This window comes from Neolamprologus multifasciatus, chromosome 14 (assembly GCF_963576455.1).
Source record: "Neolamprologus multifasciatus chromosome 14, fNeoMul1.2, whole genome shotgun sequence".
NCBI lineage: Eukaryota > Metazoa > Chordata > Actinopteri > Cichliformes > Cichlidae > Neolamprologus > Neolamprologus multifasciatus.
In genome coordinates this window covers 34,550,474-34,577,955 of record NC_140452.1, presented here as the reverse complement: position 1 = coordinate 34,577,955, position 27,482 = coordinate 34,550,474, and the positions used below count along the sequence as shown (strand labels likewise).

Sequence of the window (27,482 nt, the reverse complement as noted above, 5' to 3'; positions counted from 1 at the left end):
GGTAATGGTAGGTTATAAGGGGACAGGGGCACCAACGCCAACTGAATATTCATACACCCCCCCTCCCCTGCGTTGACACTGTCCAACAGATGTTTTGATGTCTTTTTATAGCGCTGGGTTCTCCCGTCACTATCACACACGTACACACAGAATCTGGAACACTTCTCTCTAATAAGTATCCAATGTCAGTGCTTGCCTGAAGCAACAAACGAAAACACACTGCCCAGACACACACACACACACACACACACACACAAAGGAATATGTTTCACTGCAAAGACATCTGTCAGACTCAGAGACAGCAGGGTGGTCTTTTGTTAGTGGCCCACAAAATATTGTTCACTTCAAAACAGAGACCGTGGAAGTAAAAAAAAAACTGTGAGGAGTTTTCTGGGACAGCCAACCTGGAAAGATGTCACTTAGAAAACAGGTGGTGGTGGTGGTGGTGAGGAGATGCAGTGGAGGGAGGGTGACGACAGAGTGAAGGGGAAAACGATAGACAGGAGAGACACGCATCTCCTGATCACCAGGCGGTTTTATAATCACTAGCTAATTGCCTGTCGGCAAAGGTGGCACTCAGATGTCCTCTTAGGACACGTAATGAGACCCCTGTGGGGATAGATGCAGGGCAAGAGAGAGAATGGGGAAAGGGACAAAAGAAAGGTGGGAGGAGAGGAGACAGGAAATGACAGGACGGCTACAGCAGGATGGAAACGGGACACATTCATCAGGCTGTCTGCGTGCGTGTCAGTGGGAAATCTGCTATTTTTTACTTTTTATATGGACAAAACACTCCCAGGAGGACAGAAAAGATGAAGAAATCCGTAAAAATGCCACTTCTACACAGGAAAAGGTTAATGACTGAAGTCTCTAATAATAAAACACACTTGTGTGGATCTGTGTGAGACTGAATAAGACAGCTGGGTGAATGAAAAATGCATCACCTTCAGTCTCACACACACACAGCCACACACAGATGGAAGGTGAAGACGCGTGCACAGTGGTGGACAAAGTGAGAAGATAAATAGAGGAAAAAAGGAGGGGGTTTCAGGGTGGGGGGTGGACAATGGCACACTCGCGTCACGACACCCAGACAAAAGCACAACCTCGCTTTGCCAGCATCGCCCAGCTTTTAATGTCAACCAAAAGGACAATGACGCAAATGGGCCGGCTGTAACCTCCAGCTACAGCAGGCGGACACAGAGGAGACGCAACAGGATCTTTGCTCTCGCCGTCCGACTCCAACTCAGGATTTTTACTCTGCTCTCACTCCTATTGTTTTTTTTTAAGCAAAGGGGGGAAGGAGGCCAAGCTACGGCCTGAGTGACATCGTAGATTTGATTATGGCGATGATGAAACATGGGAGGTCAAATGAAAGGCACAGCTTCAATGGTTCCCCCTGAGTTGTCACAATCTTTTCAAACGCTCCTCATATTCACATAGTTTTGATCAGAATTCAGACGATTTAGCTTTATCGACACTTTTTGCTTAATTTTTTTTTCATTTTATGCACCTTTTGTTTGTTTTAATCTCCCACACTGGTAGAAGTCAAACCTCTGTCCAGCTCCCAGCTACACCAGACACTGTTTTAAAGGGAATTGCTGCATTGAAGGGATTTTGGAATGAGTATACGGTGCAAGCTTAAAGTGCTTGCTGACATCTTACAATACAGACACACATACACACAATAACACACCCACACACCTGTGCAAAAACTTACAGAGTAGCACAGTGAGGCTTTTCTAAACAGTCGAACAAAATATATTAAGGGATGTGGGGACTGATTCTGTGCTTTAATTATTTGTAGAAAATGAGTATGCGCACCGGGCTTTTTCTCACATACAAAGCACACACACACACACACACACACGAGCAGGCGGAGGATGAGAGCTGAGCGGTGTGATGCGAGCGGGGGCGGGATGCATCGATGCTCTGGTCCGATGGGATTTCCTGAGTTGTATGAATGACAGTCCCTCTGGGAGAACCTCAACAGGACTCCTGACGTCACAATGGAGACAGGAGATTCTGCAACGTGTCACATAAACATGCCCTTTTGCCAAGCATCGTAGAAAAAGAAGAGAAAGTCGAGAATAAAAGGCAAAGCTTTCCGAGAGTCAGCATGAGAGAAGAGAGCGAAGAGCATTTTTGGAAAGAAAAAAAGGAGGAAAGGAGGGGAAAAAAAGAAGCTCTTCACGATCATGACAAATGGCGATAACAAACTGTATCACAGTATCCTCTTTTGAATTTTTTTTTTTGTTCACATTTGAATGCTTTTTTGTTTGTTTGTTTCCCAGTAGACTATATCACACAGTGATAACAAAGAAAAGGAGAAATCTACAGCCACGTTAGCTTCGTGCAAAAAACCACATACACTGGCACGCCGCATAGGCGAAGAGATCAAAGCAAGACAACGCATACAAAAATATAGAAAAATCTCCAATGCAACTTATCGCTTCACAGAGGAAAAAACAAAAAAACATATCTGTCTGTTTAAGACTGCGTGGCTTCCTGCTGAACACCCACAGCCACTTCAGGACTGCCAATATTCTTGTGTTTTCCCTGCAGGAATCCACAGAATCACTCAAAATATCCAGAAGCCAAAGCTGATCATTATGGCGTATGCCCATCATAATGACGTTTGGAATAATATGAACAATGACTGTTTGAGTGATAGAAAACTAGTACAATAAAAACATATCATTTCTGTCATATCATCTGTGACAAATTTGTTTGTTTGTTAGGTTTTTTTTTTTAACTTTGTTATTTTAAAATACATACTATGTCCTGTCACTTTGAAGACATTCCCAGCATTTGCTCATAATTGGTAGTGACAGGGATAAATAGTTTGGCATACTCAGCAAGCCATGCCCAAAAAGGATGCTATTTAGTCTCTTGCAAGGGAGAGGGGTTTAGGGGGAGGGAGGAAGGGCAGGTCCCAGGATGCAATGTCAACCTGCCCTCCTGTGGGAGACGCTGAGGTGGGAGGGGGGAGATGGGCAGGGAGGGAGGGGGGTTATACAGAACAGCTGAGATTACAAATCGTGCTCAAGACCGGGTCAGCCCAATGATTTCAGCACTTGCAAGAAACATGCAAATAGTAAGTCAGAGTTTTGGACTCTCAGTCATTCTGTGTGCCTCGGAGCGGCGTCTGTTTGCTTCGCAGGTACAGAACAGAGCCGAAAACTGTGAGCGTCATACCCACGATCGCTGGGCTGCTTCAGCAAGTCCAGCACACTCGCCGCTTTCACATTGATAAGAAAAAGGATTGTTTGGACGCCTTCAAAGGAAAACTGACGGGAGACGTGGGATGAGGACAAAGCAGTTATGAGGAAATGCTGCAAGTAAGGCAAAGACGGATGATTTAATCAGTCCAAGGAGAGACAGAAAACATGCTCAGAGGGTGACATTTTTCAGATGCCATGAAGGGGGCGAGGGAGTCTTTCGGAGGGTGTGGAGGGATTCAACACTGAGGCGAGAAGAGAGGAGTCACTGATTGTTTGGCTCTCCTGCCCTCTCTTCTTCCTCCTCCTCCTCTTCGTCCTCCTCATCCAGAGAAACGACACCAGAGGAGGCCACGTCGGACACCCTCCTGCGAGGGTCGTAGTCGGGCGGGTATTCCACCCCATTGCGCTCCGCCTCCACCTGGCACACGGTGCTGTCATAGTCCTTGCAGGGGGTGTCGTCGTCCTCACCTGGTGACAGGTACGTGTCAGAATAAGACATTGAGTAGCAAGGCGAGTCCTGACCCCCACAGGGCCTGATGCCCCGCCCTACCACTCCCAGGCTTTGGAAGCCACAGTCTCCCCCGCCAGACCCGCTCTGCCCCACCCTCTGAAGTCGGGCAAGGAGCAACTCCTCCCGTCCGTGCAGCGCCGACAGGATCTTTGCAGCAAGCTCTGCGGCATTGCTGTAAGAGTGGGTGCCGCGGTGGCCTCCCAGGTCGCGCAGCAGTGGGTGCTGCTCATCTAAGCTGCAGAGGCTGGAGCACAGGGTGTCAGGAGAGCCTGCTGTAGGGGAGGGCTCTCCACTGCCACCTCCCTCTACACCTCCACCTCGACTCTCGCAACAGGGGCTTCGGAAGCCGAGGTGTTGGCAAAGCTGACTGTGGATCAGGTCCTTCAAGTAGGGAGGATAAGATGGCACATCTAGAGGGAATGACACAGACTGTAAGCATGAAGTCCTGAAGGAAGAAGAACAGCGATAAGATAACATTTTCAGTTGGTTTTTGTGACTGACTGCAGAATCAAATCTATTTTTTTCCTCATTTAAAGGAACCCTATGGAGACGTTTACCACTAGAGGCACTCAGGAGCTATTTCAGTTTTGTCATTTTGTCATAAATTTTTATTTGTGTCTTAATTTTTTGTGTTTCTTTGTTTTAAAATATCATGATGACATACCATAAACTCTAGATTGAGAGTACACACTAAAATGGCAATAACGGTAGTGTTACGTCCTCAGGGTATGTAATAAATAATATGATTATATTATATTATATTATATTATATTATATTATATTATATTATATTATATTATATTATATACTGAAACTAGAGGATAGAAGTAAAGTATTGATCTGTTTGTGCTAATATCGATCCGATACCAGTAGCAGCTTTAGTATCGATACTATCAATATTTGGCTCAATCCGCCCACTTCAACTAAATAAACTGCAACAAAAGTAACAAATAAATGCATAAATAAAATTAAAAAGTTAAAACTAAGCACTGGGTATAATGGGATATAAACTGCTGCCCCGAGGTTTATTTTCTTGTCATTTATTCTAAATGCCACGCTCCCTGCCAACTTAAGTACTTTCAAAAACACAAGTTACAGTTTTGTGTTAGACAACCAAAAAACAGTTTATAATTTGATAAACTTAAGCACTGCAACTTTTCAATGACAATCACGGTAAGCTTTGCTATAATCTCAGAGTAGAAAAATAAGTTTAATTAACTATGAATTTACTCTCTATTAATTATTGGGTTTTTTTTATAAAGTGTTACCAAACACATATGCATTCTACTGAACATGTATTTATCTCCATAGGGTGCCTTTTAAACAAACTCATGTTTCAGAGTTTACTGCTAAAAAGACACAGGAAGTTAAAACACCAGCGTTCTCATGTTAGAAGCTACTCAATGCACAGTGTTTAAAAAGCGCCTGAGTTTAAAAATGTTAAAAAGTTACTCTTTAAATAAAGCCATGCAATGTCCTGCAAATATTTTTAGTAGAAATACTAACATGGCATTATAAGGATGACAAAATGTGATTTGAGTGGAATCACTGTGGAAGCAGCAGAGGTCGGGATCTATGCAACAGTAAAATGAAGAAGTCGGTTTCACAGTGTCACAAACTCAGATCCCATTTCACGAGCTGATTAATATCACAAACAGGTTTGCACATGTGGAGATGTCTTCACTGAATGGTCTTTGCCCCAAGGTAAGAAAGCATTGATGATCATATGAAGACATAGATGCAAGAATGAGGTGAACCTTATTAGCTGCAGTACGGGTTATTGGTGGTTCCGTGTAATCAAGATGAAAGCCGTGGTGAACACGAGCATGCACGTACACACTGCCTTGGTCAGATGCACTCTGTGTATTTATAACCCGCTCACACACCATCCTCACACAGACACTGTCTCTGCTGCAAAGGAAATGATATTAAACATGCAGGAGGGATATCAAATTGCACCAAGGAACCAAAAAAAAAAATGTCTGGAGAGGATGAAAACTAGGGCACTGGGACAATGAAAGACACAGAGACAACGAAGGGGGGGGGAGTGAGGAAGAGGGTGTGTAATAGGGTATTAGGGAGGAAGTGCACAATATGAAGGAAGTAAATGTGATTTAGTGATTTAGTGTCTGTGTGGGTGCTTACCTGTGCTCTGTGTGGTGGGCTCATTCGCAGGCAGATAGTCTTCATCATATGAGTCATCATTGGACTCGTCGCCATCCACGGAGGACCAGGCCCTCAGCTTAGCCTCTGCAATGGCAAACTGCTCCGCCACACCTGCAAACACACACGGACACGCCTGAGCTACACATGCACACAAGCTATGACATGATTGGCATAGTAACAAGAAGGAGCAGCAAGGCAGTGAGCCTCCACGTCATGTAGCTGATTTTAATTGGCAGGTCTGACCGATCAACAAAGCACACGGCGCAGAATAAGAAGGGACACAGACTGTTCTCCTTTTGCAGTAAATGCTGTTCGGCAGCCATTTAGCTCGTGTACTTCAAACAGATGTCACAGAGTGTGTGACGGTGTTGTTATGCAGGTTGCATTCCTTCCAGTGCCGAGGAGACAGTGAGTTGGAAGAAGCACAAAGATGAGAGTCTAGCACTGGCTAAATGTGTTTGCCTCTCATAATAGCAGGAAAGATCCATTATTGATCAGCACTGACATTTTTATTGAAATGACAATGATATCATTTCTTTATAAAATAAGAAAAAATGCCACGCATGTCATGATGCATTTAATGCATAGTCATGATGGCAGATGGCTGTACATGATCCACTAAGCTGGCACCAGTAGAGAATTTTTAGCCAGGATAAACTGATAAACTATTAGCACCAATGTCAGTGCAAATGCTAGCTAGCTAGCCTTTTGTTTTTCACGTGTACTAAAGTTAAACGTGCTTACATTTACATTGTTACATTCTTAAACTCTTTAGTATTGTGTGTGTGTGTGTGGTGTGTGTGTGTGTGTGTGTGTGTTGTTGATGTGACTCAGCAAGTGCCAGAACCAGTAAGCTATAAGAACCAAGTGACCAGTCACTCGTTATCATCATCAGAAGCTGACCAAACAGAAAGCCCTTTCTCTGTTTTCCTCATCATGTCTCTGCCCACTCTCGTCATACCTTTCTTACAAATGTCTTTCTTGATAAAACACTATCCACTGGCCTGCTCATGACAACCGTTCGATTGTCTTTCATAGCGCAATCTTGCCTGCCCCTCTCTTCTTATTAGAATTTCTGTCTCCTTTGTCTCCATCACCTCGTGTCTCTCTGACTCTCTTTCTCCCTGCTCAATGCTCAGTATTTGTGCGTTGTCTCCCACAGTGAAAGATGAATGATCTCATTCATCTTTCACTGTAACTTGGCCCTGAACGTCCTCACAAACACTGGCACATGTACCAGCAATAGAAATAGTGTGGGCTGCTCTTTACTTCTCCTTTCCAAGTCTTTTTATAATTCCTTTAAGCAAGCATTAAGTACAAGCTACAATAATAAAATAACTTTAATAAGAAAAGTAAACATTTAGTTCAGATCAATAAAAATAGTATTTCACAAAATATCTATAAGGTAAAAAAGACATGTGTTTAACTAAAAACAAAAATATAAAGTAAAATGAACTATAAGAAAACAAAATATAAATAAGTTAAAGAAAATTAGTACAAAATTATATAAAATATTATTCATTATTTATTCATAATGAGAATTATTAAATGTTATAATTACATTTATTATTAATTATCTAATTAATTATAATTTGTCTTTTGAAAATCTGAATATAATTCAAGATGCTAAAGTAAACTGACAACAGGAAAGTAAAACAAATTATTAATTATTAAATGTAGTTTTAAAAAAACTACATTTTGTAGCAAAGTAGTGTCATGGAGGGTACCACAGGGTAGCATTACAATAGGTGAAGCACTTTACAACGTAGCATAGCACAGGGTAACGTAGCACAGAGTAACATAACGTAACAAGGAATAATAGCATAGTGTCCAAATTCATGGGCTGCATCCTCCTGAGGCCGCATTTGTAGACCGATTACGTCACAGCGACGCGCCGAAGGCTGTGCAAATTCGTAGACTCCTCCGAATGCAGCCGACAAATGCGTCCTCCTTTTCCCCGAATTTGAAGGATGGGTCGGGTGTGTCCTTCGTGGCCTATCATATCCCAGAATTCATAGCGGGGCCCAGCCAAACTCCAGTTTCCAATAATGGCGGCCGCTACTAAGTTTTAAAATTACGCTTACTAATCTTTCTGTGTCACAAAATAAACTTTTAACATATTTTCAGGCGAGAAAGTAGCTGTGTAAACATCAAATATCTGCTCGGTTTATCAAGATATCGCATATTTGCAAAAGTGCTTCGACGTTTTCGGAGCATCTGCTACCCACCAGCTCGATAGCAAGCCGGGAGCTCGAGGGTCACTGAAGCCGCAGAGAACGGCACAACTCCCGGCACATCATTTTCAGATCACCTGAGTTTTGCTACTCAGGTTAAACGTAATATATAAGTCACTTAGACAACCTAAAAATGTTGTTGTTGGGCTTTTTTCAGTGTTTTATTTGTTCGTGAGTAAATCGGTTTGGCTGAGATTAAAGTTATTAGATTAGATAAAATAAAACTTTATTAATCCCCCGGGTGGGTTCCTCCGGGATTTTTACACAGCTGAATAAACGTCAAACAGAAAACTGATTAAACAGAAGTGTGAGACGGTCGAGAATTTACGCCAGTGACAGCAAGGAGCAGACGGCCGAGTAAACTCCACCGAGACAGCGCTGACGCTAATCAGAAGGCTAGACCGTCCAATTTCCCCAGCCGTTTACTTCCGGCCTACCGGACCTTCTGAGGACCCGGCCTTCGCGGTCTACGTGGGCCGGGTCCTCAGAAGGATGCAGCCCATGAATTTGGACACGACACATAGCATAGCGTAGCATAGCGTAACTTGCAATGTGTAGCTTAATAAAGCATAACATAACGGAAAATAGCATAACAAAGAACAATAGCATAGAGTAACATAACATAATATAGCGTAACATGACATAGCATAACCTTTCATAATGTAACTTCACCTCGTTGGCGTAATATATATCTGGCCATGCAGCTACAGTGCTGCTGCTTAGCAGGGCAACAGAAACTGGTCTGGACTCACTGTAATGAACACATACATAGTTTGCCACATGATGATATTCTAGGCACGTGTGAGTATGGAGATACTCTGCAGGATTACCTGCAAAGAATTCATGACTGTGAATGTGGATGTGCCTGTGCCTGTGTGTGTGTGTGTGTGTGTGTGTGTGTGTGTGTGTGTGTGTGTGTGTGTGTGTCTGAGCATGCTGGCAGAAGTCAGTCTATCGAAAGGACAACCCCAGCAGCTCTTTCAATTCTCAGCACGCCTCCTACACACATACACAGAAGTATATTCACAAACACCAGTGTGTTCTAGAGTAACTAGCTCAAATACGCACTAAGCCCACCAAATGCTCACTTAACACATTCGCACATGCCTGCTTAATGCATTAACACACTTGCTGACATTCACACAGTGTCTCCAGTCACCCACAGTAGCACCATAACAGCCTACAAGGTGAAACTTGATAAACAAATAAAGAGAGTCAGCACAAGTGGCGGCTCCCTGAGATGAAGAGGAGTACAATGTGTAGTAATATCTCTCCAACAACTACCCCCACTGCTTCCAACTGTAATACAGAAACAAAGAAATGAATGAAATGAAATGATTTGAAGCTTTTATGTTTACATGCTGTTATCTACCGTTTAAAACAAAGCAAAAAAAAACCACTCTCTGGTATGTATTACAGTTAGCTGGCCAGGATCAACTAATACTATACAAATATATTACTGTTTGAACTATATAAATAGTACTATATACAAAGAGTACAGGTTTAGTCCTGATAGTGTGTTGATCTTATGTATGGATGTAATGCACATTTAGGTGCCTCATCAATACACGTACACACAAGACCATGAGATCACAAAGACAAGACGGATGAGTAAACAGTTAAAGAGGACAGAAAAAAGAAGGCAGAACAGAGGAGGCACAGAAGAAAATCGCTCTGTTATGGTGCCACTAGCCGGGAGCAAAACCTCACTGTGCAAATTAACCTTGAGAGTCTGCATTGCAGGGAGCGAGCAAAAGAATAGAGGGAGAGTGGGCAGGAGGGGCAGGGTGAAAAAGATGGAAAAGAGGTAAGAGAAACAGAGGTCAGGGGGAGAAACATTTAAAGAACGGACAGCGAATAGGATAAGAGAATAAATACAGGGGACAAGAGTGAGTGAAAGAGTAGGCAAAGATGAAGGGAGTCAGGGAAAGAAAGAGGAGACAGATGAGCTGTGGTGAGTGCGCTCTCGCTCAGAGGAACATGAGAGGAGGAGAAGAGTTAAAGACAACAAATGCTAACATGTGATCAGTGTCTGGATATCTTACCTGACCAATGACATTAGAGCCTCCTTGTATTTACACCTGGTATTAATGAGTGTTCTTGTTGTCTCAGTTTTGCCTGCTTTGTGATTACATCTCAATATTCAAATTAGGAAGGCAGGTGTGACTGGCTGTGGAAAAACAATCAGGCTGTTCCAGGAAAGCTCTACTTACATAAGGAAAATAACATCTTAACCGCGGTTATGTCATTAGAGTTATCTCAGCTCGGGCTGAACTCTGCATTACAAACAGCTAAAGTGCACAAAACTGTAAGCTCTTGTGTTTTGATTCAACTTTTGGAAGTCAGGGAATTTATCGCCACATTGCCCGTCTCATTATACAGCAGTGCTGTGCAGTACTGCAGCTCTTTGTTGTTCATCTGATACCAAGCAAATATGGGAGCAGCATTGCCAATACCAATACAGATACAGATACTTTTAACCTATAAAGGCAGCTTATATAGCGGAGAGCAATGTGTCAGTATTTATGAGCTCAAGCTTCACTAATTTGCACATTTTAAACACATTTTAATGACCACTAAATCACTGTGATTTACTGCAATTACAGCGATTGTGATTAGTACACAACAAAGTACACCTGTCATTTTATCATGCATTTTGAAAATTCTTTTTTTTTGGAGACCTTGAATGTTTACATTGGGTCAACGTCTGTTGTTTAAATGTGCATATGTGCAATAGGCTATAGACACTTCCCACTGTCGCCAAAGTGCTTGCTCATAGGGGGTCATATGATTGTTGGGTTTTTCTCTGTATCTATGAAGCGCCTTGAGGCGACTTTTGTTGTGATTTGGCGCTATATAAATAAAATTGAATTGAATTGAATTGAAAATAAAATAGATGTGACAGTTTAACGCAATTTCAGTGAACTACAAATTGCACTTGGAGGACAGAAGCAAAGTATTAATACTAACATGCTAGTCGTGATCTGACACCAATACCTGTGTTGGTATCAATACTATTGTTTTTCAGATCAATCCGCCCACATCCACTGTACAGTGTGGCTGATTTAATCCTGTTTGAGATCCAGCCACCAACCACTCTTCCTTCACGTGTTGCAATCAGCAATCGGTGCAGCAATGATATTATTAACGTGTGTAACTCAGGCAAGAGATTACCTCCTTTCCCCATGTTTACCTGATCACACTAACAGTGACGATGTTGTGTTTGACACAGCATTAGATGGAAGTGCTGCGGTGGAGGTGGGTTGCAAAAGCGCTTGCACAGGATGTAGGCTGAAGCAGCTTAAATAGCTGTAACATATGAAATCTGAGTACTAACCAGCCATCAGCTGATTGGGGTTGATGTTTCTGTGAACAGGTCTTGTTTAATGCTAAATTGTACCTGCAGTGATTTGTTGAAGTTCATGAGCATACAAAACTGATATGCCGTTAATATAGTGGTCATGAGTTTGCTGTTAAATTAGCCTAAATTTACTCTTATTATGGTTTCTTGTGTAACTAATGCTTCATCATGACATTTTCATATCCCCTCTTGCCTTAAGTCATTGTTTCAGTTTGTTACCAGTGCCTATGCAAACACTCTCTATAACTTTTTACAATACATTATAAGAAACACAAAATCTTACCAGCAGCAAAGCGTGCCTCCTGCTCTCCTTCAGTGAGGTCAGAATAGGAGTTGAAGTCTGATTCCAGGGCCGCTGTAGTGTCTATAGGCTTGCACCAGCCTTTCCACTCTATTAGATGGGCTACTCTGCCCTGTGCCATGGCTGTAGGCTTCGTCACATGGTCCTTGACCACCTGGGAAATACCTATATGCCAAATATCAAGGATTAGACTGCAACATGACCTCGCAACGATCAGGTGTTTTCACCATGTACGATATCATGCAGCACTCACCGTGCAGGGAGGATCGTGCTAACGCAGCAATCTCTTGAATAGTGAGAGCTCTTCTTGATTTTGGTAACATTTCAATGGTGTCGTCAACATTCACCTGAAACGGCAGAAAAGAAAAGAAAAGAAAAAAAAATAAGAGTGAGTGAAAACTCATACAGTAGCTCAGTGTGAATGTGAGCCAGCTCTGAATACATCCTGCTATGAGTCACAGGAGAAAACACAGTGCTGCCTTTTGATGGAGAAGGAACTCCTGGATTCAGAGTACAGAGTACTACTACAAGCCTTTGTGAACTGAAGAATTTTCTCTTTACACACTTTAATCTGTGTTTTAATGAGTTGCACGCTGCACACCATCAATAATGTACAGCAGTTACTCCAAAGCTGGACTGTGCTTATGTTTAACCGACTTATGTAGCACGCAATCGCAAGTTAAATGTCCTATTTAAGCACTCTGGATGAGCATAGTGTTTCACATTGAAGGGCTGAAACAGAAGTTGCAGAAAAATACTTGATGCTTGGTTGCACTCACGTTAGCTTTAGTGGTTTTGCCTGCTGGCTAATTAGCAAACTAATAGTTCAGGTAACTGAGAAGATGGTTCTCAAGATACAATGGAGGATTTAGCTGTGCGGCTGCAAGAACGGAGATGGTTGAGGAAATGGAGCATTTCTATGTGTTTCACTCATATTTATTTACAGATTATCTCCAAACAGCTGTTATCCAAGTGAATCCCTCCAGTGGCATCAACTCTGTTGGGTAGATTTTTATTTTTTTTGACATAGTTAAAATTCTGTCTGTTTAAATGTGTGTGTGTGTACGTGTGTGTGTGCGTGTAGACAGGTAATTTCCCCATAGAGAACTAAGAGAACCAGACTGAAGACCTTCCTCCCTCCACCCCGTCCTCAGTCAAATCTGTCTGCTCTGTAAACTCAAACCACAGAGGGAGTATCAGGTGTTGACGAGTTCCTTTGTCTGCTAACTTTTTATAGCACGGCCTGTACTCACGTGGGAGCACGTCAGCAGCAAGGGCTGCATGCTGAGCTAATGCTCCCACGTTGTTACTTGATATGGGTCAACACACTTGGCTGACTGAGCAATTTGATGATTTCTTTTGTAAAAGGCTGAAGAGGATCTCAACAGGTACAGGTTGTCTCCAATCCCACTGTGACTCACAATGGAGCTGTCTGATGCTCTAGTTTCAATCATCTAAAGGAACAGCACTGGACTACTTGACCTACTATGAAAGCCATATTTCCCTTCCTTGTTGCAGTGAGTCACCAGTCTATGCAGGCCGCATCTGATGTGCAGCGAACACTGGTGATGAAGTTAGCTCAACACAGGAGCTTCACCCTGACCTTGTCGTGTCAAGTCCACTTAACCGCAACAAAACAGCAGCCTGAATAAATGAACGACAAAACTATCTGTCAGAGGGGCGCTGTCACAGCAGAGGGGATCCCACACTCAAGACGTGCTAATCCTCCTGTGCTCCTCCTGAGCTGCTCACAGATCGGAGGGAGGATAATCTGGAGGAGATGTGATGCATAGCGTCAAGGAGCTCTAGAATAACATATGATGTTGGGCTTTAATTGGAAATCAGAAACGACCCACAGCTAAATATCCTATTTGCTTTCAAACAGCTGCTCTGAGAAAGTCTAACATGGGAGGATTTTATACATCATTGGAGAAAATCCATCTCAAGAACTCATGTCTAACCCTGCCTCATGAATCTAAACTTCATTTCACAGCTTGTTTTTTTTTCCAGTGGAATATTCCATGATGATTTCAGGGGGATATCACTACCCCAACACGATGCGCTTTTTCTTATTCTGATGAAGAACACAAGCTTTTGAAAAACATGGGTACAAGCTCTCTGCTTGAGCATCATCATGCTGACTACCGACTCTGCTCCTCCACCGACTCCCTCCCTCCCTGCTCTCCCACTGCCCCACTGAACAGCAGAGTGAACACGAAGACATGAACTGTACTCAGAGCAGACAGGGTGCTCAAGACTGCTGTGCAGAATCTTTATTCAGTGCAACGTAGCACACATTTATATACCTCAGATATTTTAAATACAACCGACTGAGTTTTAATGTCAAAATCCTTCATTTTAAAGTTTCATGTCTGCAGGTCAGTGTACTGGCTCCTGTAAGAACAACAGTGCAAATACGCACGTACACACATCACATCAGAATCCATAAAACCTCATGGTCTACTGATTGCCAGCAGCAAAGAGGCTGCTCAGGTTCACCTTTGGCTTTTAAATCATTGCTTAAGTGCTGTCTGTGTGAGCCGTGGCCTGGAGACAGCACAGAGAAAAATGCAGCGGACTCATCAGAGCAACTTGCATTATCAGTGCCTCTTTAACTGCATCACCTGAAAGCCTGCGCACTGAGATAAAAGCATACTTTGAGGTTTTATTTCTTTATTTTTATTTAGTTTTTTCTTATTAAATTTTTTACAAAGATTGTCACTCCATTAAAAAAACTGTAGCCGTTGCCATACATATATCGAATAACTGCCACCAAAGTACATTTGCTAACACAATTTTTTTCAATCTATTTGAAATAACGGTGCCATCTGTGATTGACTGATTTACCAGTGGAGAATCCTGTGCTCTTATTTTGAAAGTTCTGTTGCTATTAAACCAGCTCTTCTTGTCCTGCCGGGCTTGTTGTTGTGGTGGCTCTGGATATCTTTCAGCTCCTCCGTCAGGATCTGGGATTCCAACTCCACCATCTTGGACTGCAGTTTGTGAAAGGAGTTCTTCTTTGCCTGTGCTGAGAGCTGGAGGGCCACTCTTACCAGAACTGCAGCAGGTCTAAAAGCAGTTCACAGGGCAGAACTAGGGCTACTGCTGACAGCTGCAGTACAAGATGGTGGAATTGAACCCATTATCTGTCACAAAATACTTGGGAATTCAATTTTTTGCAAAGGAGAGCCTTACAAATGGTATTGTTTATTCACCACAAATAGAATCTAAATCTGTGGGGAAACACTGGAATGTGCTGCATTTGCTATTGTACCTATGATTAAGAACCTAAAGTGGATTATTAGGCTTACCTATTTCACTGGTCTGCAGTGACACAGCCACAGACTAACATAAAACAATGCCCCAGGTTTTCCAATAAGCCTGGCAGAGAAGCATTTTACAGCCATAGCTTTTGTTTTATGGGCTAATTGAGGTCCCGTCACAGCAGAAATCTAACTTGTACCATTGTACTGGCCAACTGAGTCAATTACCCTGTTCTTGTTTACCAAATGTCAACCCCTTCTTCTGCCACCCATACATGACAAACAAAGTTGAGAATTCAAGCCCTCAGAGCTGTTAGTGGAACAGAGCGCTGTGGCTTCTGCTTCCACTTGTGGAAAATAACCTGAATATTTTGACACGCCACGTTTCTACCGTCTTCCTCTTTTCTCACCCTCTCTCTGTCTGTTAACTTTTCCACAATGGGAACATTTCTATGGCAACCAGTCGCCGTGGAACAATTCCTCCCGGCGTGTCTGCGTGCGTGATTCACCAATGATGTCACACACTCAGAACACCAACCGACAGCCAGATTAGAGACTCTCACACATGGCGTCCTGCTTTCTTTTTACAGTGGACGTTGTAGCATTAAATAGAAATGTAGGATGCTGAAGCAGGGTCTGTTAAATGTGAAGCATTAGAGCACTTCCTCTGTAATATAGATGTGTTGAGCTCAGCAGTCCAGCCAAGCTGTCTCTCACAGTCTCCGATGTTCAATATCAGGCCCGCCCATGAAGAGCGAGAGGCTGCATTTCATAATGGATCACTTAGATGCCGCTAATCAGTGCCTGGCTGGCTCTATGCGACACCTCTTATTCACACCCAGATGGTATCCACTGACAAAACTGGGCAAGGTGGATTCATCATCACTCTTGTCATCTCTCCGCCAATTATGAGCCTGCTAACTCTCACTGCTGTTGCATTAAGTAGCTTGCTGTAGTTGAACCCCTTCTTTGTTCCTTATAGGAATCTTTTAGATAGGTCAAAGCATCGGGGTCACATAGATTAGTAGATTCACATTCAAGATGATATTTGCAAAACTTCTCAGAGAGAGCCGCTGGACTAAAATATATGCCTGCCACACAAGGGCATCCCCCAAGGCTTTTTAGTTTTGCGAGAGAGCATGTCAAGCCTTGAGTCCACCTGTATTTTCAATTGTCAGATCAGAAATACAGATTAAAATGTGCAAATGTGTTCATTTGTAGGCTTGGGAATTCAAATGAACATCCAGGCAGATGCTCCAGTTGGGCATATGCAGAGCACTAGCTCTCGTGTGCAGAGTGAGGGACCTTGCACGTCACTGAGATTTCATTTAAAATTCCTAATTTGAAAGAAGTAGCCACTAATTACCCTGAATGGCATGTAAAATCGGTTGAAAACCAGCTGGTTAGTATCAGCAACAGCTAAAAAGGAGAAAAGAAGCCCAGGTTGAAATGCACATTACAGACTTGGGTGGCTTGATTAATAAGGTAATTATCAGAGCAGGAAAGGTTGAGGAAATCATTTTCCGCTTCATGTGGGGAGATGCAGCCATATCTGATAGTTGCTTCTGCAGGTTTTAATCCACCAGTTTACTTAAAACGTGGCCCAGACCATACGTGTTCAGCCACAATTGTGCTGCCAGAGGTGAGCCTTTTAAGGCAGAAGATAAAAGAATAACATGTGAACTTTTGCAGCAGCCTGCCCTTTCACCCTGTTAACAATCTGCATCAGATAACATGACTGCCTGTTAGAACAGAAATAACAAATCAGCGCAATTAGAGAGGAGATTACTGAAATACTTAATGTCAAATATGAGCGTTTATATTACCACCGCTACATCTTGCATGACTACACCCAAAGTAAATACAGGACCAGTACTGCTGATAGCAACGCTGATACTGATAGCTTTAGTTTATGAAAGCAGCATGTATAGGGGGAACAGTGTAACATTATTTATGAGATGATTCATCATTAATTTGCAAATTTCGAACACATTTTAACGACCGCTAAATCACTGTGATTGTGATTACTTTCCATAATAATAAATTAACAAGACAACTTTCAGCTTTCAGTGTATTTTGAAACTGGGTTTTTGGAGACCTGGAGAGTAATGTGCCATCTCTACAGCCCTTTGGGTCAACTTCTGTTGTTTAAATGTAGTATAGGCGACATGACAGTAAACACAAAAAGATACAGTGCATGTCTGAGGTATATTTTTCCATTTCAGTCCTACTTTGTTAGTATCAATCTGATACCAATGCCAGTACTGGTATCGATACTGTGGATATTTGGACAAATTAGGGGAGATCCTGCTTCTGTGCACACTAGTTCACTGTTATGATTCACTGGCAGACTTGAGCCATTGTTTCTTACACCTGTGAAAATGGTCTATAATAATCTTATTACTGTCAATGCAGAACCACTTTCCAAAAGAAATTAAGGTGCCGATAAAAGCTTTTGAATCTAATTAAACACATAGGCTACATGTCCATTTTGTACGAGTAGGCCTGGTCTCTTTAAACGGCGCTGCACCCTGCTGATACTACATTTAATGTGACGTTGTCTTCATTTGAATCGCCATTAGTGCCCATTAGAAAGCACTCAGAACTGTGTTTAAATGTCTAACGTGAACTGTAGCCGAGCTATCCAACAGAAAACACTGCACGGGGTCGTTATGTCACAAAAACCTTTTTTTTCTATGATAAAGAGAGAATTAAGGGCACCTCGCTGAAGTCCAGTGCGCCCAAAGGTGCTGTCAGTATCAGCCTGCGCGCCAAGGAGGTCCGCGTGCTCCCCAGGAGCGCTAGGTCAGACAGGGAGCTTGCCGCGCTCCAGTCCACGCGCAACGAACCGTCAACCGCCACTGTCAGGAGGAAGAGAGCCACGTGAGGATTATATCAAATGAACATGTCAGAAAACAGCTCCACGCCGCATTCTTGCTCCGTAAAGCGTTGAATAGCGACATAAATAATAAGCAAAAATGTGACACTATGACAAAAGCCACAGTAACGTGGCAATAAAGTGTAATTAAGAATTCGTAACGTGCTTTTTTGTCTTCTTAGTGCACTGTAGTTTTAAGGCTTAAGCTAACCTCGTGCGTTTCAAAGTTTCAGTCACCATGCCAACGTCATGCCTCCAGAGGGACCATAGGTCGGGCGCTCAGGGGTGATGACCATATAAGGTAAAGTTGCGTTTGTTTGTTTGTTTTAACGGAAAAAAATTAAAACACCGAATTTCCCTTTAACTACCAAATTCCTAAACACGCTGCAGTAAATACAATAAAATAAAATTGAAATACCGACCAGTTTTAAAAAGTAATAACAATAAACCCGAATGTTAAATAGTACAAATTTGAATTGAGGCCTTAAAGGCGTATTTACTGTACGTGCTTTTCTCCTTATGTAATGTATGCAAGTGTTGGGCTTCTTTATTGCAGCGCATTCTGAGGCTATATGTAGTAAGATAACAAGAGGCGGGCGGTGCATATATTTTCATGCACTTAAAGCCATGCTATGTCATGCACACGTACGGTTCTGGCGGCAGCTCGGGCCTGTTAGATGTTTCATAAAGTCGGATCTACTTTTTTGGAAGGACTGAAGCAGAGAACATTAAAAAAATGAAATTGATAAAATTCAAAACTAAAAAAGAAGGAACCAAGGAGCGTGTCTTCTCGTTTGTTTTTTTTACGTCAGCCGGCTACGTCACGAACAAACCGACTACCAGAAGCGCAAATGTCACCAAGCAACCTTCTGGTTGCAAACGTCACGGAACCGCCCGCAGACACGTGACTGTCCGCTTGATTAACCTTTAACCTTTCCATCATCTTGCCCTCTCCGTGACCTCACAGACAGAGAATGTGTGTATGGGGGGGCATGTAGGACCAAAGGTGCTCGTGTGAACGCGGCGCTGCGGAACATTTCAGCCCCAGGACAGCTCCCCCCAACTTTGCATCGCTCAGCGTCTACGTCCACGTGCACGCCCCCAGCCCACTCCAATCTCTCCAAATCAGTTCTGCACAAACGCGATTAGGAGGCGGGCCTTTAAATGTCAGTGCCCAGCTCATCTTTCCGACCCTTCGCTGCAGGGGAGGCGTTTCTAGTTACTGCCTGTGAAAAGAACAACTCGCTCGATTAGTCGCCAGCGCCCATCTCAAATACTGAGTCCGATATCAGTCACCGGACTTCAGCAGTTTAGCGCCCCGAGCTCATGTTGCCCACCTGCTGAATTCAATATGCGCTGTTTAATTGGGTGTGATGAGATCGGATGCCCGATCGGGGGGAGGAGGGTGGGGGTGTATTGTATCGCTGAATCTAGGCCATCTTTAGTCGATGCGAGTATTGTTCAGAGGAGTGGAAGATGCGCACGTGCGTGTATTCTGTGTAGTTTTCAATTGAGTTCCAGACGGTCATTTGAGCCTGCGTGGAAAGCTGTGCACCCTCACTCTTTTGCATTTGACATACACATGACAGCAACGAATCACCGGAAAGCCGCTCGGCGCCTGAAACCGAGCCCCGCAGGCTGAGATGTTTGTTGATCAGCTTTGCTGGCCTTTAAACCCGCACGGTTGGTTTGAGCGACACTGCACAGACACTCACAAATGCGTTTTGCTTTCAAGCCTGCATTGGGCACGTCGCGCGTGTCAGATCAAGGTTGCGGTCGTGGCTGTGGATCAGAAATGCATGGAAGAAAAAACAGATCCACAGACACTGGTGATAGGGACGTTTACGGTCTAAAGTTTTTGGACCACTTAAAGCCCATGCGCACTTCTTACCTTACATTTATACTGCGAGACAGCCTTTTCTCTAACAATACAGCCTCAGGTATCAGTAGATTTCTATTAGAGCTTTAAAATACCACAGATAATAAAGTAACTAAAGCCTTAAATTAATGGTGTAAACAGACTAACATATAAATACATGTAACTCACATTAACACTGTACGTGACTGTACCACGTTACATTCCACCACTGGAAGCACTAGTCCTCTCAGTGCTTCCGTGAAGTGGGCACTGGAAGATTAAGAGCATTTCGGCCTTTAGAAGCTCACGTTTGGGGCACGGCCATGACTGCGGGTAAGGTGGATGGGACTGGGGTCTGAATGAAAGGAAAGAGCACAGGTGGTGTAGGTTAGGGTGAAGAATAAGACTAAAAACATGTGGCGCATTTCTTATGAGGGGGGCTCACCGTTCTCCTCCGCGTGGGCCTAATTTGCTCTTTTTTAATCTTAATTAATCTTCTTCCCTTGACTGTGATCTATCTAAAAGGCAGCCTCAAGCAGTGTCTCCTCTCCCCCGTCACAGCAAACGAGAGCTGCAGTCTCGGCTTTTATTTGTATTTATCTGTTAATTGTGCTCCTAGGTCTCTGCTCGCACTCGGTCTCCTTCCTTCTCCTTCTCTCTCTCCCTCTCTTCCACCGTACTTTCCGTTGTCGTGGAAACTGTAGAAAGAGAGACCTCGACCGTGCATCTTTCCCTCTCTTTCTCTTCGCCTCTCTGGTGTCTTCGGGCTCTCTGACAGACTTATGAGCCCATCAACACAATTAGGTCAAGACCGGTGTGATGTCACACACGTTTATCTACAGTGTGAATGTGAGAGGCAAACAGGTGGCTGCTGTCTTAGCTGCACTCTTTGCTGGATGTGCGGTAACACCGTGTGCACGTAGGCGGCAGACCTGTGTGAGGGGTAATGGGACCGGAGAGGGGGGGGGCATGTCATGTCAGTACGCACTCCGCGACAAGTAGACAAGGGGACATCAAATGACGGGGGGTGACCATTTCCACTGCTAATCATCTGAGTGCAGCAGATGAAAAAGAGCGGGGTTCAAACGGCTTTTTGTAACATCTGAATCACGAGGAGGAAAAACAACCACCGCGTCTGTTTACGTGTGGAGACGGAAGGATCGATGGTTGGATAGGTGGTGGGTTCGGATTTAAATTAATGGCTACAGAGTGGGAAACCCAGTTAGATAAATACACAAAGGTGGTGGCGGGCTGGAGGGCATCAGAGGTCGGGGGTAGCACAGAGAACCCTGGGCAGCATTTAGCCGCCAGGCGAGCGGATGGGAGACACTTGCGGCAAAGGTGTAAACAAGCGTGAGAGCAGAATAGATGTGGAGGAAACAGGGAGCTTGTTTCTTGGCAACAAGCAAATGACCCGCCGCTGCATATGTGCCCCAAGATGGACTGATCCTGAGTTCCTTTCTTTCTTTAGAGAGAAATTTTGACTTTAATGCCAAGAAGAAAATCACCCTGATTTCAGTAAACAAGCTGCCTTTTATATCAAGAATTTTTCTTCAGGGTGGCGTGTGCGATCGCGTGTATACAAGAGAAAAGAAAAGCCATCCTACCTTACAACTGAACTGGCTCAGCGCGGTCAGAACCATCTTGTCCAGATCAGACTTTGGATCAGAGGAAATTAAAGTTAAATTTATAAGAAACGCCGTTTCTTCCTCGATGGTGTCAAGAGCACCTCTGCTTGTCTTCTCTGTCTCTGACTGGCGTGCTCACCCAAAAGCTTCTTGCAACTCTCGTAGCATCGCGATGTTTAGGCTGCAGATTCTAGCCCCCCACCCCCCATCCAAACACACACGCACACACACAGCACACACACACACACACAGAAACGCAGTCCTGCGCTCACACGCGCCATTAACCTCTGATAGAGTTGAAATTCCAGCCATGTAAAGCGCTATGTGTGCACACTGAAGCTCTTTTACTGGCGTGCATATGACTCAGCAGCAATATCATATGCCTCCGCGACTCGGGCACAGCATGCTGTGCGTATACAAGCACCCGAAATTCGCTCTGTACCTGCGAGAGGCTGCAGCAAAAACATAAGCGTAAGAAAAAAAACAAATAAAAATAATAAACAGGCTTCATTCAGCGTGCTTTCTTTTTCTCTTTCTTTGTTTTTTGAATGAAAGCAAATTCAAAAATCTTTCTTACCAACTGGCGCTTTGGAGCTGATACAGCCCATATTTGCAGCTTCATGTAGAACCGCAAGCTATTACATGTGTTCCCCCCTAACAGTCGCGGAGCGTACCTCACTTATCTCTGACTCTCCTCCTACGGAGGCTCCGCTGGGTTCCGGTACGAGGCGGCAGCGCACTGCTGTGCTCACACCGCTGCAGCGACGCCGAGGGCGGGGGGGAGTCCGGCCATCACTTTCTCTCCCTGCTTTCACTTTCTTCTGTTTTTAACCTGCTTCAAATCCACACACACAAAGTCTTTGTGCAGCTTTGCTGTTGCTTTCTTCTTCTCCTTCTTCTTCTTTATCACTTGAGTCTCTTAGACGAGCTCTACGTCACCTGTCGCAGGGTCGGGTCCTGAGGTTCAGCACCACAGAGGGCGGACAGCGCTCTGTCTGGCAGCAGCGGCATGGGTTTCAGTCCCAGCCCGGCAGCTGTGAGGGTCGAGTTCTCTCGGCTCGGTCACTGCCACGCCACGCTGTCAAAACAGATTCCCGCGCGTCACAGAACGGACCTTGGGAGGCACACACATTGATAGAAAAATCCCACGCTCGGCCGCTTATATACGGCCAAATCTGAGTTTCCGCCTTCGAAGTAGAAGCGGAATGAGACGTGATTGGCTGGTGTCACCTTACATGCCAGTCAACATGAGGGAGGAAGAGAGGGAGGAGTTAGCAGCGCGCACACGGGAGGAGGAAGGTGTCAGATGAGGATTTCATGTCGTCGTCTGTGGAAGAAGCACGATGGCAAATCTGGAACGTGTTGCATATGTCATCCGGTCTAAATAGGGAACGCGCACAGTGTGAAGCCTGGCGCAGGTTGTGATGTTACGAGAGCGACAAAAACCCACTTTTCCACCTACAGCCGTGGGGTTGGAAAGGTCGCGTTGGGTCTGTATGACCACAGACTACACGTTGGTGTAGCAATGCAAACGTCCAATAACAGTAGCTATTTAAAAAAAAAAAAAAAAAAAAAAAAAAAGCATGCGCGCAAATGGACAACTTTCCCGCAAAGGCTGGCACGTTTCTGAACATCAGACCCACTTTCCTATACGCACAGCGCGCAGTGGTCCAGCTGCAGGCTCTCTGTGACCTCCCGCTTCACGCATCCAAATATAGACAAGCTGTCAAAGAAAGAAAAAAGCCGGATATTTGTGCTCGTGCATGCTCAATCCCAGTTACCCGTTATAGAATCCTGCATGGGCAGAGAGAGTGACTAGAGTAGGAGAAAGGCATGTTGTGACCTATTTGTAAGCGACCTAAACCTGTCTCCAAGCGAGCAGGTTGGCGCTCAAGCATCTTCCCTTCCAATTTTCTCTTAACGCCCACCAGGACTCTAAACATAGACCCAGAGCTGCTGACCCACGAGGCCGCTCTACCTCCACACTGCGCCTGTTACCTCATATGGAGGAACAGCTCCATCGTGGAGCTCTTTGAAATTCGTTTTCTATCCACCCCCCCCCCCCCCCCCCCCCCGAAAAAACGCGCTAATGCAGAACGTCATGTAGAGATATTATCCACTGGATCCTTTATTTATTTATTTTTACATGACGGTAACTCAAAGGCTATTATCTATAAACTACATAAATGTATGCTTTAAATCAGCACTCCTTTCCAGTTATTTTGTCAAATAGGGGCACATGGGAAATCAGGAAATTGAATCAGGAATAAATGCCTAAATAAAAACTAAATACATAAACAAACAAACTTGGACCTGGTTGAAAATAAAAGTAGTTATTTTAATTATTGGTTATTTCAATGGTGGCTGGATTTCATCTCTCCATGAGCATGCATTAGGAAGCATAAGGTGGTCACAGGCCACACAATTAAACTATGGAGCAAAATGCAGACTGATTTCAAGTGTAAATACTCCTCATTCAAGTGGTGGAAGCAATTAAAAAAAAGTGTAAGTAAAATATCTATCATGGATACATGATACATATTATGGATCAGCCACTGGACACCTCAAGCTCCCGCTTTAGCTGCAACAATGCCCTATGCAGGTATGAAGGAAATGTTAGTTCACTGTGTCTGGAACATGTGGAACTCCGACAGCTTTAGGAAAAGTCGCTGAGACATTTACTTTGTCACTCAGTTGGAGCTGTGCAGGAATACAGCCTGACTGTATGCTTCACACAGATCCCACGGGAGCATGTCCAATATGAGCTGTGTGCCTAAAAAGGCGCGACGGACACACGAGTGAATGGCTCGGTGTCATCATGAGAACATCATGGCTAAAAATGACCAACTTGTTATACAGTAAACACAGAGAAAGTGAATGAGAAACATCCAAGCATGATGCCTTAACATGTGCGGCATGTGTCACTTTACTCATCACAGAGTCAAACCGTGGGAGGACCGCCATTAGTCACACGGGCCTTTTTTTCCTTTTTCTTTTTTGCCTTTCTTTCTGCACGTGCACAGTCTTCTCGTGTTGTGTGATTTTTTACAGTTTGAACCGCAGAAGACTGCAATCTTCTGCACCCACTCTCCCCGCAGTGCAGCCCTCATCTCATAACACACACCGAAAAAGTTGCGGCAAATCCATACAGTGTGATGGGCCCTGTGCCTACTGTAGCTAGTGCTCTAGCGCCACCGAAAGGACGGCTGGTGCACAGGCAGCTGTGGGAGCTGTAGGAGTGCGGTGAGAGCCTGTTGCGCAGTACAGTAGGCTATGTGTGACTGCAGAGCAGTCCTGAATAGCTTGCGTGTCTCCTTTTCGTATGAGAACTAGTATCAGAAAAGTTAAACACAGTTAGGAAACATGCAAGGAATAATTGCAAGCATGTGTTAGAGATGTTTAAATTGATTAAAATGGACAAAGTGTTGTACAGACAAGGCTGCTTTTTTCATTGAAGCATGTGAAAACACAACTTGACACATTTTAGATGTAAAAATGAAGATTTAGAGTAAAGAAAAACAGGCATTCCAGTCACATTTGTTGTTGTTTTAATACCTGTTGTTTAGAAATCTGTGATAGAAGCGGCAAAATGTCACTAAGAAGTTGGAGATTTTACAGTTTTTTTGCAGGCTATTGCAATCGTCACATTTCCCTCTTTGATCAAAATGTTCTGGATGATCAAGCGAATTCCACCTTTAAAAAAAGGGGGGGGGGAAACTAGGGCGTGAACAGGATTTCCATTCTGTTAAAAGAAGTGATTGTTTGTGCTGTGATCAGACAGAGAATGCCTGTTTAGAGAGAGCAGCCCCCTCAGCTGAAGAAAAATGTAGCCGTCCTTTTCTTCAGAGAGCCTACGACGGCACGCAGAACACAAGGCGAGTGATGAAACAGAAGCTTTCTGCCAGCTTCAGGCTCTCGAGGCTGCAGATAAGAAGGAGATCTTGATAAACAAGCTCAGCAGATTTAGTCTCATGCAGCAAAATGAGGACGAGACGGCATTGTAGAGCTTTGTAGAGCTGCCTGGCTGATTAAATGAAAAGCAGAGAAATTACCAAGAGACAGTTCTTATGTCCCAGGTTCTTGTTGCTGCTGTCTCAAGCTGTCCCATCCCCTACTGGGGGCTTTATATGAGAACCACTAAGCTCTGGAGACGAAGACGAAGCAAACAGAGGATCTTTGATTATGTTGTGTTCTATTGATTATGGTGATATTGTTCATATGCATTCTTCTGCCACCCCCTTAAAGCGTCTTGTTGTATATTCCAGTGCACAGTTTCATCACACGTGATGTCTCTTAATGTGAAAAGGTGGAGTGGTCCTCCTTAACAAAGAGCAGGGAGCAGCAGTATAACAACTTTTTCTTTTTGCTGTCACCACCACAAACAGCCAAGTTATCTCTGTTCTCTGCTTACATTTAAATACAGTGCAGCGTCAGACCATAGCTTACTGTAACATAGGTCTTAGACAAACACAGGTTTTCACATTCTGTGTTGCTTACCAGTTGAACAAGCTAAAAACTTATGAAGTCCCATCTTCTGATTACATAATCCCTTTATGTAATCTGATTACATAAAGTGTTATCTGAATGTTTCTGCAATCACACGTGCACAGTTTCTAATTCTGAAAATATATCATGAGTGTTTGTGCATTATATGTTTCTCTGCCTGTCCATCCATCCATCCATCCATCCATCCATCTTCTTTCGCTTATCCGGGTCATGGGGGCAGCAGCCTAAGCAGATAAGCCCAGACCCCCAGCCACCTCCTCCAGTTTGTCTGGAGGAACACCAAGGCTTTCCCAGGCCAGCCGAGAGATATTATCTCTCCAACTTGTCCCGGGTCTGCCCTGGGGCCTCCTCCTGGTGGGACATACCCGGAACATCTCACCCAGGAGGTGTCCAGGAGGCAACCGTGTCAGCTCATAACCATGGGTGAGGGTAGGGACGTAGACTGACCGGTAAATCGAGAGCTTTGTTTTTGCACTCAGCTCTCTCTTCACCACAGCAGACCGGTGCAGCGTCCACATAACTGCACCCGCAACACCAATCCGTCTGTCGCGCCGGGAAATTCTGTCCATAAAGAAATTCTGTCTGCCCCTTGTCCTTAGACTTTATATGTTTGTTTTGTGTTGTGTATGTTTGTGTACATGGGTTTATTCTTAAGATATAAACTGCAAATCTCAATGTGAGTACATGCTGAAGATAGGGACACACTCATATGTCAGTTGAATATCAACGCTGGATGAAGTTTTCTTGGTTTTCCTGCTATGAAAGTGGGATAAAGAACAGCAGAAAGTGCTGGTGCTGGAGCCTGTTCCAGCAGTCACAGGATGACCAGCAGGGTGGCTGTAGCTCAGGAGGTAGAGCAGGTCACCTACTGATCGGAAGGTTGGTGGTTCGATCCTTGGCTCCTCCAGTCTGCATGTCAAGTATCCTTGGGCATGCAGATACTAACCCCAAGTTGCTCGCCGATGCGTCCATCGGAGTATGAATGTGTGTGAATGTAGTTAGATAGCACTAAGTATAGATAAAGTGCTTGTGAGAATGGGGGTGAATGTGGCATGTTGTATAGAGCGCTTTGAGTGCTCTGAGAGAGTAGAAAAGCGCTATATAAGAATCAGTCCATTTACCATTTACATCTTGGACAGGTCACCAGAACCAGTTTAAATTTGGTACCAAACTATAATTTTAGGTTTGATGCTGTGTAGCTTCATGCTGCTTTGCAGCCAAAAATACCAGAAGCAGCATGAACCTTTGTTATAAGGCACAATGGATCCATGCTTTCGTGTTTTTAGGTCAACCACGGCACATTCAGAGTCACTTAAATCAATTTTCTGCTGGAGCCTATCCCTGCTACCATAGATGAGAGCCAGGGTACACCCTGGACAAGCTGCCAGCCTGTCACAGGGCTAAAACATAGAGACAACATTCACACCTATGGGCAATTTAGAATCACCAATTAACCCACTAAATGTATTTGTTAGGTGTACCTTACAAAATGAATGGTGAGTGTATGTGTGTAGAAGGAATAATGGATACAAATCAGAGTCAAACCATTAAA

The 27,482-nt window shown here is 44.0% G+C and overlaps 1 protein-coding gene across 7 annotated transcripts; it reads right to left on the bottom strand.

The window, feature by feature from the left end:
• Positions 1 to 1,847: 1,847 nt before the first annotated feature.
• On the bottom strand, positions 1,848 to 23,426 carry fam131ab (family with sequence similarity 131 member Ab). Of its 7 annotated transcripts, none has more exons than XM_085131642.1 (6): positions 22,002 to 23,426; positions 17,782 to 17,921; positions 12,051 to 12,144; positions 11,780 to 11,962; positions 5,881 to 6,012; positions 1,848 to 4,145 (listed from the first exon to the last, which is right to left on the bottom strand). In XM_085131642.1, exons 1-6 carry the CDS (start codon positions 22,030 to 22,032, stop codon positions 3,487 to 3,489), a joined length of 1,239 nt encoding a protein of 412 aa, XP_084987768.1. In that variant the 5' UTR covers positions 22,033 to 23,426; the 3' UTR covers positions 1,848 to 3,486. The 7 variants fall into 7 exon arrangements, with proteins under 7 accessions (XP_084987768.1, XP_084987773.1, XP_084987774.1 ...); XM_085131647.1 differs by having other exon boundaries at positions 22,099 to 23,415; XM_085131648.1 differs by lacking the exon at positions 22,002 to 23,426 and adding an exon at positions 21,404 to 21,994.
• Positions 23,427 to 27,482: the final 4,056 nt, after the last annotated feature.